Here is a 14,226-nt window from a genome sequence, read left to right as displayed (position 1 = left end):
ACACTGTCCATGCACAACCAAGAATGGCTGTCTGCTCCGATGCAACTCACTTGTCTCTTGGCTTCAGCTCATTCTCAAATTCAAAACTTCAGTCTTCTTACATATACGACTTTAAGAAATTTTATTTAAAATTGTGGCAGAGTTCATTATTCTCTTGGCTACAGTATTTTAAGCTTTTAAAACCTCTTGAAGGCACAGGATTTGAGTGCGTATCTAATACTATGAAACAACCTAAACTTTTCCCAAAACACTACCATTTTCTCTGGTCAGGATCATTAAAGGATCTGTAAGAAACATCTGAAAGAGGATAAAAGGGTAAGGGTCTATGCTAAGGTCCCTCTTGGGAAAAGCTTTTGTTAGTGACACTGGAGCTGGAAAAATAAGTCATATGACCAATGGAGCAGCTGAGCAAAATAAAAAAAGTGATTGATATGTGTAGACTGCCAGAGGGCACAGCTATCCCAACCTTGTCCCACACAGTTATCTTATACCAGGTATCCACAAAAACAACAGAACAGCTTTATAGACACACAGGTGTTTACAGGAACCACTTGAAAAAATATCTAGAGTTTTAGGGAGATCTGCTCTCCTTGCCACCATTTTCTGAAAGCATATTTCATTTCAACACTTATCAAGATGACTCAACAACGTGCAAATGGAGACCAGAAAGTCAGCAATATTCTGTGCTGCATGAAAAGCAATGTGGGCAGCAGGGTGAGGGACATTGCCCCTCTGCTCTGGTGAGACCCCACGTCAAGTACTGCATCCATGTCTGGGGCCCTCAGCACTGGAATGACAGGGACATGCTGGAGTGAGTCCTGAGGATGGAGCACCTCTCCTACAAAGACAGGCTGAGAGAGTTGGGGCTGTTGAGCTGGCAAAGAGAAGGCTCCAGAGAGACTGGACTGTAGCCTTTCAGTACTTGAAAGGGGCTTGTAAGAAAGATAGAGTCAAACTTCTCAGCAGGCCCTGGAGTACTAGGACAAGGGACAATTGTTTATAACTAAAAAAGGGTAGGTTTAGACTAGATATAAGGAAGAAATTATTTACAATGAGGGTGCTGAAACACTGGAACATCTACAACAGAGTGGCTGCAGATGCTCTATTCCTGGAAACATTGAGGTTGACTTGGACTGTACTTTAAGCAAATCTAGTCTACTGGAAGGTGCCCATGATAAGGGCAGAATTGGAAGCAGATGGCCCTTAAAGGTTCCTTAAAACACAAACCATTCCACAATGCTGAGATTCTCAATACAGAAAACCTGTTCTCTCTTGATTCTGCAATGGCTTTCTGCTCCTTAAAGGAGGTTATGCTGAACAGTCACTGGTACAGTTCTGGTTTAGGCCAGATAGGGCTTTCTTACACAACTGCTGTGCGTATTTTGGGAAGCATGGACCAAGGATCATTCCCCAAGCAGTCCTGATGTACTATCCTCCTCTAAAGGCAGGAGAGTTTAATGCCATTGATACAGGCTGGTCTGTGCCTGCTGCTGTTCCTGCCCAAAATATTTGCAAATGCCTGTAGTTTACTGTCACAGACAAAGTCAATGCAAACCTGATGAAACTCTTAAACCTACAGCAGGTAGATCTAGTCAGGGTTAATTGGCAAATTTAATTTTTAGTGGACTTTAAAAAAAAAACAAACAAATCCCGAGTTTAAAATGCTATATGCTCCAGCTATGCCATAGGATTAGTTACCATTTGAGTTTTCTAGACACAGAGACATTACAGATAAAATAAGCATGAACCGAAAAGATCTGACAGTGCTTTTTGTCACTGAACTACAAGGTAATTATCTTGTGTAACTTTTCATGAAATAAATTAAGGCAACACATCTTGGCTTATCCCTGCTATTCCACAGTATGCCATTTAAAAGAAAGACCTACTGGGGCCATTGCAGGCTAATGACAAGCTTTTAGGAATGACCCCATCACTTGTCCTCTGCTGCCCTTCCTTTTTTTTTTTCATTCTCTGTTGATCTCTGCATTTTCCTATTCACATCATATTAACAGACCATCATTAAGGATATAGGAAAAAGAGGATATCACAGCTTTTCATGAGGATGGACAATTATTTTGCCCCTTTGCCAATTGAGGCAATTGTCTTCCTCAGCTGCTGGCAGCATGACATGCCCACAAGAAATACAGTGTCTGGAGGAACCCTGTGTACAGGGTTCAGTTTAAGATAGAAGCTGCCACACAGGATCCACTGCTGCCACCTTCTCTACTAGGAAGGAAAATTATTTTCTTTTTAAGGGTAGAGCTAGGAGAGAATGGGGGAAAAGCAACTTTTTGCTGGTTAATTGCATATGAAAAGCCATCTAACCTTTAGGGAACTTCTGTTTTCAGCACAGGGCATGGAAATCAAATGTATTGAAAGCACTTCCAGTCCAGCACTCTACATAATGGAACAAGGCTTTGTGGTGCAGCTGTCATATAGTGAGATGATGACAACATCTCCCTCTGATTTAAAAGAAAGCAAAACCTCAGTATATGCAGGCAGATTTTTAAGCTGATTATTCTGTGGCCTCAGCTGAGTCTTAGCATTTTTAATGTAGCTTTGGTTTGGTTTTATGTAGCACAGATGACTTACTGCAGTGAGCAATTCCAGCTCCTGGTTTTATTAATCTGAACATCTAATAAACTAAACACTCTTCACTGTTTATCTTAGCAAACATCTCTTCTCATACACAAGATTTTGTGTATATCTAAGTAGATGTGACCTGCAAGTGTCACATTGAATTCAAGAAAAAGCCTCGTGGATCAAAGAGCACCTCACAGCCAACTCTTCCAATGCCACCAGCACCTCTGTGTGAAAACCCAAGTCCTTCTTTGAACTAACAGAACACTGTTTTGCGGATGTACTGAATGAGACAAGGAAAGGGCAGTCAGTCATGCAGGGCAACACTTTACACACTTAATTGAGCATTGGCAACAGCATTGTTGTCACCCACTGATGTGCCTGTTTGGTTGGGATAGCGCACAGGTTACTGCCCTGATCCAGCGATGCTTACAGGGGTGACCAGAGAAAAAGGTGCATCCATACCCAAGGAGACTCACTAGCCAAAGATTACTTCCAGGGATATTATTGCACAAAGCTGCAACATACACCACTACTTCTGTACCACAGCTAAAAAGTTTTAAAATCAAACATTTTAAAATTAAATACTAACAGAGGATGTTAAGCTGCTTAATTATGGAAAATACATTTTCCTTCATGTTATACAACAAGAAAATGCCTATCAGACTTTGAATATAGAGCTACACTGTCTACCCTACCTGCCTACAGCAGCATCATAGACCACTGTCACCATGTCAACCCCAAGCACAAGCCATGATCCTCACAGCTTCTAAGGCACCCTCAGTGGGTGCATTCACTACAAGCAAAAATTTTTTTCCTTTGTTCAGATTTAGACTTCTAGCAGATGCAAGACAAATCTGACAATGAAGAAAGACACCTCACTGAGGCACAAATCAAGCAGATTTGGCTGGATAGACAGCAAGATGTTAATTTGGGGAAAGAGAAGGGAAGAGCCAGTGTTCAAACCTTGCATGGTCTGTTGAAACATGAACCTCCTGCCACCATTAACAGATGCTTATTTGCCTGTCTCCGACAGATTTCACTGAAAAGGAGTTCCTTCTTTTAGTCAGCTCAAATACAAATGTATAAATAGTAAAAGATAGGGTTGGTCTAGACTGGTGTTTTGTAGAGGCAAAGGCACAAGCTAAAACCAGAACCTTAGTGATGACGAGACAGATTTTCTCTGCTGCAACAGCTTCTTGGAGTTAATGGATGACTAGAAGTTTTCCTGTTGATGAGAGTTTTCAGGACAAAGTCATCTATGACAAATCTCTTGGTGCTGCAGCTAGATGAGGTTTTTGAATTAAAAAAAAAAAAAAAAAAAAAAAAAAAAAAAGGTGATTACAGAAGGGATTATTTGAAACAGTTCTGGTGTTAGTGAAGGTTTACCAGCAGGATGCACAACCTGGAAAGCAATAGCTGCTGCTGCAGTTAATCAGGCTCTTTGAGGGCCAGGACAGAGGGCAGGCTGTGAGCAGTGGGACAGCAGTAACGAGATGGTTGGCTCTGCCAGCCAAGGTCAGCTTACTGGAGGCATCAGAGACCAGAGAGCTTCTGATGCTCTAAAAGAGCTGAAAGATAAAATGTATTATTGTGACTACTTCATGTGTTGCTCTGGTTCCAGGGAACTGTCAGCTTCAATTTGTTCCTCCCATTGAAAAGAAGAAAAATGCTCGAATACTTCTGTGCCAATCCGTCATTTCTTTTGTGCTGGCCGGGAAATAAAAATTACGGGATACCCTTGCAACAGAAGAAGATGCAAGAAAAAGACAACTTTAGGAAAAAAAGGCCAGTTACTTGTTGTGCCATGCTTAGAGGACTCACTTCTTGAGTCCACTGGGTGCAGAGCCTGTATGCAAAGAATAAGGCAAGGTCTGTACTTGTGACTACCAAAAAGCAATTCAAGTACACTATGAACCTGCCCTTCGCCACACCTACCAAATCCCTGGGGCAGCATGTACTGGGATTGTAATTTTTGATCATGGCTTGGTTCATGAAGACTCACTATAGCTGCCTAATTAACTTGGATGGGACTGGGGAGGTGGAATCCTCTTTCTCCCAAACAGCACCAGAACCAGCAGCAAAAAGACTTCAAAGCCAGAGCTGAAGAGCAACAATTCTAGGGATTTAATCCAAATCCCCTAGATGCAGACTTGTAGTGATAGGAGAAAGGGTAATGATTTTAAACTATAAGAGGGCAGATTTAAGCTGGACATGAGAAACGGGGGGGTTTTTTTATAATTAGGGTGGTGAAACACTGGCTCAGGTTGCCCAGAGAGGTGGTAGATGCCCCATCTCTGGAAACATTTAAGGTCAAGTTGGAGAGGTCTCTGAGGAACCTGATCTAATTGAAGATGTTCCTGCTCAATGCAGGGGGCTTGGACTAGATGGCCTTTAAAGGTCCATTCCAACCTAAGCCATTCTACGATTTGGTGAAGACTGAGCTAAAACTGGTGCCCACTGGCTGTAAAATAGCAGCTGAAGGTTGTCTGTCCCTAGGCTGCCAAATGGGGATAACGATAGTTCCCAGAAAAAATTACCTGATACCTGATGCTTCCTTTCCCCCTGAAATTCCCACCTGGAAGTATTTCAGGTGTCAGAGCAGCAGCTTTATGGGAAGGGACAGGACAGGATTCAACCAGCCCCAGGCCAGCTACACAGCCCACATGGATGCAGGTAAGTGAGGGCATGAGCAGCCTGAGGAGCAGAGCAGAATATAAAGCTGAGGAGCAGAAATAAAGCTGCAGAAGAGCTGTGGACAAGAAAATGCAGTTTCTGTATGATTTGGGATATGTAGGGAAGCACAGTCATGGAGCTCAAACTGAGCTGACTGCCCAGCCTTAGTTAAGCCATTTCTGACATTAGGCAGAGAGATATAATATGATCCAGTTCATTCCCATCAAGGTTGGCTTCTGTTGCCGATCTCCTTCCAGCTCTCTCACGGGGAGCTGGCAAAGCCCATCCTGCCATTCCTCCTCCAGCAGCCTGGCTCCCCTGCTCACAGACTGCCCTTCTGCCTTTGCCCTGGTGTAACACAACTGTCTGAAGGACACCATGGGAAACAAAGATGTTGGCAACTTAAATTCTCATTGACTCTGCCATGGGTTTAACGTGCAGCCACCATGGTTTGTAAGTCTCACAGGGCAAAATTGCTCCTGCTCTCAAAAGACTTCACATTTGACTTTAAATTCCAAGTGGGCAGTTCTTTCTCTCTGCCTCCTGAAAGGGCAAGCACATCTTGGAGTCAATGCAGCAATCAGTGCAAAACTAGTGGAGGGGAAAGAAATTCAGTGTGTGTCCTTTAATTTTGAAAATCTCTTACTAAGAAACTTCTTTAGCAACCTCCCTTTCAGAAAATCAGCAGGCACTGTAAGCTGAGTGAACAAAACAATGACCTCCAAGCTCCTGCTAAGTGAGAAAATAACCATTTTTTTCTCCTCCCATTTTGTTAATAGAGTCATCCAGGAACCACACAACTTCAAAGTGATGTGACAGGCCCCTATCTGATACTAATTCTCATCCCAGCGCTCTCTAACAAGCCCGTGCCAGGAGTGTGTGTTCAGGCATTGCTGTTTCACTTCCTTTCCCGTCTGCTTTCAGCTGATGCTCTGTGCAGGCTGAATGGCCAGAGACACAAGCTGTCTATCTCCCAGCTGCTCGCAGCCTAGCTTGCCTGATGAAAACTACCCCAGTTAAGTGGGTTGTCTGGGAGCAGCTTGTCACTGCCACATGTATAGCATCAGGAAAAAAAAGTGTCAAACCAGCCATCCCTTTTTTGGAAAAAGCCAATGCTGCTTATAGCTCTCACTCCCACTTCTCCCAGCAGGAAACAAGGCGGCTTCCCCAGACCTTTTCCAGCACTGCACTTTGTGTGGAAGTTACCTTTCTGCCTGTTCGGGTTTAAAAATATCAAAGAGCAAAAGGTAACCCTATATGGCACGTAAACATGCCACTGTGAGCTTTGAGGCTGTGCTTTGTACCACTCTTAGCCCAAGTGTTTGTTCTGTGATACAGGTGAATAAAATGGTCATGTGCCTTGAAAGCACATGGGAAGAAAAGCACCTTTTTCACTTACTGATGCTCCTTCACAAAACACACACTTCCCCACTTACAAGTTCCAAAGCATTTAAGAAATATTAATTCTGCAGCAGAAAAACCTCTCAGGTATAACTGTCCTGTCATTCTAGAGAGGAGTAGCAACATGCCAAAGCTAAGTGCTCTGTTTCTTATGCAGGATCCTGGAAAGAAATTTAACATATTGCTTTTTAAAAACAAAATAAAACAAAGAAAATCCACAGAGCGCACACTTAGTCAAGGAAATGCAGCTTGGATGCTAAAAGTCAAACCAGCATCAAGTTATGGATGCTGGGATTGTCAAAGTTCACTTTGCACAAGTGCTTATCTGCACTTGCAAGCAGTACAGACATATCTTGACTGTCCTAATCTTCAGGTACTAGCTTAGAAAACACTGAATTTATGGCTAAAAAAGATTTTGCTTCCTTTAGACTCCCACTGTGCAACATATATACCCACCCACGTTCATTTAAACGTGGAACAATCTGTCACATTTGCCCATTATGGTTATAAAGCAGGGCTCTGAACCCATCCCAGTGGATACCTTTCTGAGGCTGGCCACAAAAACCACATCACACTGTGTCTCTTCCCAGTGTGTGAAGATCTCCCAGACAGCTCGGCAACTAGCACAGGAATCTTTCAGGAAATACACCTTCCTCCTGTCTCCTTCCTTAAGCTTTCTCTTTGGGTATGCTCCTACTTTTGTTTATGCAGGAGAGAGATACTTGTGAAATGTAATTAACCACTGAAGAAGATGATATTTCTGCTTGAGAGTGTGTTCTCTGCCCCGGGCTCCAGCTGCGTGACAGCAGCTCAAACACGGTAATCAAAATGAGCGTGGCTGAATGCATGGCCAGATTAATGAATGCTGCAATTACACTGGGAATACACTCAGCTCTTCCCAGAGAGACGGATAAAAGGGTGCAAAGGCAGCATGGCCACAAGCACACTGTTTCCAGAAAGCTTTTTGACACTTTGAATGAGAGGCGTCAAAATGCTCGGCAAACGCAGCGATAGAAAGACCAGTCACAGGATTAGGGTGACCTTTTGTAACCAGGGCATTCAAAGGTAAACTGAAGAGCAATGCCAGTGTGTTATGCGTTTGCATCAGTCCTTGGGAAAGAGCCAGAGGACTGTAAAGGGAACTTAAGAGGATCTAAGCTCTCCTCTAACCAGTAATACCATAAAAGCCCACTGGAAATAGAAAGACAAGACTTGAGGAAACGCCGAGACTTTTTTATGGAAACAGGGCTAAGCACTGCCACGCTCTGTGAGAAAATATTAAGCCAGTTTCATGTCCCTCAGCAAACACCCACGTTCAAGATTTTCTTCACAATCACAGCCTAAAACCATGCCCGGGACGCCCCAAAAGAGCACCTTTGCCTTCCTCAAAACCTCGCCGCCGCCGGCAGATGAGCGGAGTCAGGACCCGCTCCTGTGAGCGCGGCTCTCCTGCCCCGCAGCCCTGGAGCTGCTCTCGGCCACGTCCCCGCTCGGCAGCGCCCCTTTCCTTCCTTCCTTCCTTCCTTCCCCCGCGGGCTCGGGCCCCGCACCCCTCCGGGAGCCCGGCCGGGTACCTGTTGCTGCCGGCGGCGCTGCCGCGGCTCACAGCCCGCTCCGGGACGCCGCTCGCCCGCCGCCGCCCAGCGCTCCTCGGGCACCGCGGTGCCCCATCCCGGGCGGCAGCGCCCGCAGCTGGAAAACTAATAAACAGCGAATAATAATTTATATTAAAAAAAAAAAGATAAAATTAAAGTTTTAAAATGAAAAAAAATAAATTAAAAATTAGGAGAAGCGAGAACAGCTCGTCTCCCGTCGCCGCGCACCGCCGCTCTGGCAGGGAGCGAAGCCGCTGCCGGCTTTTCCTTGCGGAGCTGCGGGAGGCAGGCGGAGGCGGAGGAGGGGGCGGGCGGCGGCCGCGCAGCAGCACCGCCTCCGCCCCCACCCCGCGGGCAGTGCGGGTGCGGAGCCCCCGGGCTCGGCCTCACGGGATGCGGCGGAGCCCGTGCCTCCGTACCTTTTTGGGAGAGGCGGCGATGCCGCTCTTCCTTTTTTTCGTTCGATGCGTCTGGCCCCTCAGGCCGTTTGTCCCGAAGGCGGAACATCTGCAAAATCCCTCTGACCTTTCCCGCCTGGAATGGGGCAGGGAACGGGCTCCCGCCGCTTGCCTTCCCCGCAGCCGGTGGACCACTCGCTGCAGCCTCCGTTGCCTTCAGTAGTGTGTATGAAAGCTCTAAATTTGGATACTGGGCGGGCTGAAGACAGCAGTTAAAGGCGAATATAAATGAAATAACATTGCAATGAATGGACCTTGAGTTTCTTTCTTTAAGCATTTTTCTGTTACCCCAAGAAAAAAAATTGCAGAAATACTGTATTTTCCCAGAGACTCTGAGGTATTTTCTTCAAATTTAGTCTTCCTTCAAAAATGTATAGTCCTATTTGCTATCAATATATCTCTCTATGGAGATATGGATTTTGCATATATTTGTTGCTACCCTTAGGACTTCTTCAATTCTCTCTGTGACTTTTTTTAATAGTGGACTTTACATCAGGCAACAGAAATACCAAATGCACGTTGTATTTTCTATTTGATTGTCTGTTCCTCTGCCAGCATTTAAAGCTGTTGTAGGGTCCTTCAACAAGCTCTCCCTTGTGCCTCTAAAACAGCTGCAAGTGCTTCTTTTTTGGGGGGAGGGGGGAGAGGGAGTGAGGGGCAGAGGGAATCCCTGGCAAATCTATTGGCCAACCCAATCCCTAGGCTGGTAAAGAGACACAATTTGGAAGGAGGCTTGAGAAGTCAATGCTGATACTCTCCCCATATCCCTGTATCTTTCCCCATTTGGGTCAGGATAGGTAGACTCACCCCTTTGAATGCAAATGTTTTCATTGAGTACACTGACCTGTCACACAGAGGATGATGTTGTATGAAGAAGTTAAGCAAATGACAAGGAAGACAGAGCTAGGTTTTTTACAGAGCATTGTGCATGTAAAACAATCCCCCAGACTGTCCCTGAATAAAAAATCCAAGCTGCCAATTCCAGATGACCTATCATCTTTAGTAATTTTCAGCAGGAATAATGAATATGAGTTATTTATACTGTATGCTGAAAATAAACCCTGTAGCCTTAGAAAGTAAAAATGAGGCAAGATGACTCCAGATTTAGTAAAAGCAGAGAAGCATGCTCTTCACACTGGTGTGCAGACCTCTGGGGCCTAGAGGCCGTTTCCAGGGTTTCTGAGTTCAGATGGGCTCTACAGCAATCACAGCTGTGGTATTTCCAGAGGCACCCATTTCTCCACTAGAAAAAGTGTAGGGGCTGTTGCCAACACAGTGTCACTGCTGTAGCTCCAAGGCAAAATTTTAAGGGTGACCTTTCTGCATCTCTGACTGAATCAACTATTCCCTCATTTCATGTGTGTCACACAGGATGTGAACTCTGAGGCAAAGGCGGAGGAATCACTTTCTGGCAAAATCAGCTGTGCACTTTGGGATATGGAATGCCAGGGAAAGAGGAGAGGAAATATTTGTGGCAACGCTGAAAGCTATCATCATGCACACTTAATATGTATTTGAGTCCATTTCAGCCTTTTAGAGGGTGGCAGCTCTCACTGTGGAAGCCTGGTTATCTGTTAAAGGTTGTCAGTGCCAGAGACTAATTGCAACATCTTACTTCAACCTGGAGCCTCCTACAGTTCTGGTCAATTGTTACCAATTCCCTCTGGCCTTTTTGATCTTATCTTGCAGAAGATTTTTTGAACTTAAAGTTGCAGATGCAAATTACCTCATTCATATTGCAGCCTCCTCTTTCAAGGAAATATCCTCTATCCTATGCAAATGCATGTGATAGGGATGTATGAGCTGTTTCTCTTGGTTTCTCAATATAGTTTAGCATAGCAAATGCAGAAGGCTACTCTCCTCCTCCCCATCACACCAAGCCCTACACACACTCCCACTTCTCTGCCCCCAGTGCTTGTTGAAACAGCTGGGAGACTGAGTAGGTTTATGAATGCTCTAGATAAAATCTTTGCCCCACTTAGTCCTTCTGGACATGTATTCATCCTGACACACATGCTTTTGAAAGGCTGGGACAGTCATTCCACGTGTGTCTTGTTTTGCTAATTCAGTGGAAATTGCCAGAGAGCTCTGTCTCCCTCCATCATCAGGCAGGAGCTGAAGCTGCCATTGTATTGTGGCTGTGATCATGCTACTATGCCTATAAATTATTCACGGTATTGCAGCGTAATCTTCTGTTATGTTAAAAATAGGTCATCATGAGTGTCCCCAGTGAAATTCTAAGTGACAACAGCTGATTTTAGCTTTGTCTCCAGAAAACAGTGACCTTTTCAAAGCAGTAATTGACAATTATGGTCTACTTCTGTCTCCCAGACAGCTTCAGTCAGTGCACCTTCACAAACATTAATTCTCAGCAATGGCAACCCCACATTATACTTGAGACAACTAAACCAGAGCCACTAAATTACCTGCTGAGCTTTGCTAAAGCACTTTGCTTTCTATTAGCCTTTGCTTCCAGGCCAAAGAGTAAATAAGGATTATCAGAGAAGAGATTATAGTCTGAGAATACCTAAATGCTCAGCTCCTCCCAGGCACTCAGAAAGCTTCTTGAAAGGGCTGAGCAGGATTTTCTGACTGATATGCATCAGTTACACATCCCTCAGGGTGGTTGGATATATTGAGAGATACGTCACTTTTCCATTGCCACACAGACTCCAGCCCACTGAATCCCCTCAACCAAGAGAGCAGGAGGCTATCAGGCCCATTGCAGACTAGACAAACCTGGAAAGGGGGAACATGACCCAGTAGTCTGGACAGAGGTCCAGGGAAAACTCTCTTTTCCCCATAAGACACTGTGCGGGAGGGCTCTGTGTGGACCCCCTGAAAAAGTGGAATATTGTTGAAATTTCCCTGCTTGCTGTGGGGATGTGTGTCTGTTATGCAGATACAAAGACTTAGGCCTGGCTGATTTCATTCACCTGAAAGCAAGGACTGGTGGTGGGTGGCAATGCTCGGCAGACCATGCAGACAGCAGCTTGCATGGAGATCTCTTGTTAGCATGTTCAGAGCAACAAGAGGCCAAAGGAGGTTGGGGGATGGTTGGGCAGACCACAGCTTTGAGCTTTGGGTATCTGAGGTAGATCAGGCCTGCCCTAGCCTTTAAGGAAAACAATTTATACCTGGTTTTTCCTGATGTAATTTGTCTTTGCTGTGTTTCTGTGTAACTCCCATGTTCAGAAAAGATGCACAAGGCATCTTCATATTGCTGATGGACATCCCACAGGACATCTCCAGCAGGTGTCACACCCAGGGAAGTCTTCTGTGGGAACACAGGGTGCAAACCTGACTGCTCTTAACTGGGGATCTTGGTCCAAAAATATAGGTAAATAATCATATTTGAGAGTGGGGAACATGGCAGATGCTGGAACCATCACTTGGGAAAGCTTTTACGGGAGAGGTAAAAGACAAGACCCTGACCCCTGCCATGAGCAATCTGGGCAAGGTGTATGCTTTAACATTCTGACTGTATGCAAGTTTGCCATTACTCTTTCCAACTATATATATCAAATTGTAGCCACAATTCTACTGCACCCTGCCCATGCTGCTCTTTGGATTGACTCCATTCCTTATAGCTTCTCTGTCCAGTTTGCTGCATATTCATTGTCATCCTGTAGCACTTCTTGCTCTCTTTCTAGAAGAATTTGATACCTACTTGTTTTTCTCTCCTCTAACCACTGTGTAATCATTTCCCCCCTTTTACTTCCCATCACTGTGCTGCTGCTCCACCCTCAAGTTCCTCATTTCTCATGATGGTGCTTTTGCAATTCTTTCCACTTGTTGCTCTGGGGTACTTCATGGGGAAAAGTTAGTAGTGCTCATCTTCTGCAGTGATTCAGGAACAAATTCCATTTGGGACTTCTGGCCAGATGCTCAGCACAGTTGTATCTTTGGGAATGACCAAAGCATAATGCAGTGGTTGTGTCCTGTGGCATGGTGGTCAGGACACACTTGGTATGTCAAGGAACAGCTATGGATACAGAGGGAGAGGGCCAGGGACAGAAAGGGGAGTCACCTTTAGCTTTTGATGTACCACAAAGACTACCACTTTCCCTAGGTAATCCTTCTTTTGTTTGTTCTTTGTCCCACTGGCTGCATTTGTGGTGGTCTGAGATAGCTGCCTTCAGATCAAGAACACTTCCCTCTGGCAGCATGTGAGGGAGGCGTATGCACAAGCACACATCCTACCTATCCTCACATATATAACTTAGGGGAGCAGCACAAAGGAGCCACTGACTGCATTTTTTTCCCCAGAACGTGTTTCAAAATCAGCACTGATGCCTCTTCTGGGGAGGTTTTGCATGGCAATGTTCATGCAGGGTTGGAGGGAGCAGCACATTCCAGTTTCTCAGACTGCTTAGCAACAAGGGCTGGCTGAGCTGCTCTTACGTGCACACCAAGTGTGTGGATGGCGTGTCTAGTAGTGCAGCTCTATCCTTATATTTCCCCTTTTCTTGTTTTTGAAAATCATTCCTTGTTTTCTAGTCAAGGCACTTGAAAAACTGTTGTAAACTAATTTTTGCTTTCCTGGACAGCTGGAAGTCAGCTACACTATGAGATGCTCAAAGCTACTATAGGAGGGATTGGAGACTTGGAGAGACAGGTATGGCACTATCAGCCTGCTTTTTGGAAGCATGACTGCAGGACAGTGTCATCCATGCTGCTGGTAATGGGCTGGCTTGAAGTCCTGCTGCTGGACAGACATGAAACCAGCTTGCCCCGAGGAGTGCAGGCAGTGGAACACATTGCTTTCCATGGGTCTGCAGCATGTGAGGTTCCTGCTTTGTAGACAGAAAGTCAATATGTTCCTAGCTTCCTTGCTGGGATCCTCTTGAATCATTAGGTAATCTCTTGCCTCTTGCTTGTTTCTTGGCTCTCAAATGCCCAGATCAGTGTCCCTGCCACAACCTTCACCATCCATCATGACCGCAGGCTGAGATTCTGAATCTGTTTGGAGTTCTCTTAGGGAATGTGCCCATCTCTTCCCATGTTATCCAGCAGTAATGCCTGCTGCTGAAACTTGCTACTGACATAAGGACTATAGTTAAAATGTGGCCTCAGCCCATGTTCACCTCCATACTCCCCTTGCACTCTCACCTGCATTTGAGAGGCAATTTTGGGCAAGCTCTAAAGCACAGAGGAGGAGAAAACCTTTCTTTATACATGCACAAGCACACTCTGGTTCTCCTCCACCCCATGATGTGAAACAGACAACTGGCCTGGAAGGACCAAGGATCATGAAAGATTGTATTATATGGGGCAAGACACTGTAGGACATGTTAGCAAACATCAAAGGTATCCTAAGTCCATGACTGAAAGAGCAAGTCAGGAGCACCCAGGACTTTGTCCTGCCTTGCTGTGTACCCCAGCAGCAGCATAGAGACAGGCCCTGCCTTCCTGCTGCTCTGTGAGCCCCACAGGTCATGGCAAGAAGGGGAGGAGCTGCAGGGATGATGAGCATGGTCTGGGGAAAATGATGGTCAGGTAGAAGAAGGCTGCAA

At 45.3% G+C, this 14,226-nt stretch overlaps 1 protein-coding gene across 7 annotated transcripts in view; it reads right to left on the bottom strand.

Annotated features, from left to right (window-relative positions):
• Window positions 1–14,226, bottom strand: part of RIPOR2 (RHO family interacting cell polarization regulator 2) — a 107,917-nt gene that overhangs the window by 43,260 nt on the left and 50,431 nt on the right. Inside the window, exon 1 of one of the 7 annotated variants that reach the window (XM_072924453.1) lies at window positions 8,672–8,928. The exons of 3 other annotated variants lie outside the window; for them this stretch is intronic. In XM_072924453.1, the coding sequence (XP_072780554.1) occupies window positions 8,672–8,759 (88 nt within the window). In that variant the 5' untranslated portion in view covers window positions 8,760–8,928. Of the gene's footprint in view, window positions 1–8,231; window positions 8,371–8,671; window positions 8,929–14,226 lie in introns of those variants that run through there. 3 more of the 7 variants (XM_012571875.5, XM_030265876.4, XM_072924455.1) reach the window with 3 other exon arrangements.

This window comes from Taeniopygia guttata, chromosome 2 (assembly GCF_048771995.1).
Source record: "Taeniopygia guttata chromosome 2, bTaeGut7.mat, whole genome shotgun sequence".
In the NCBI taxonomy this organism is placed as follows: domain Eukaryota; kingdom Metazoa; phylum Chordata; class Aves; order Passeriformes; family Estrildidae; genus Taeniopygia; species Taeniopygia guttata.
The sequence above is the reverse complement of the archived record's forward strand: the minus strand, read 5'-3'. Positions and strand labels throughout refer to the sequence as shown.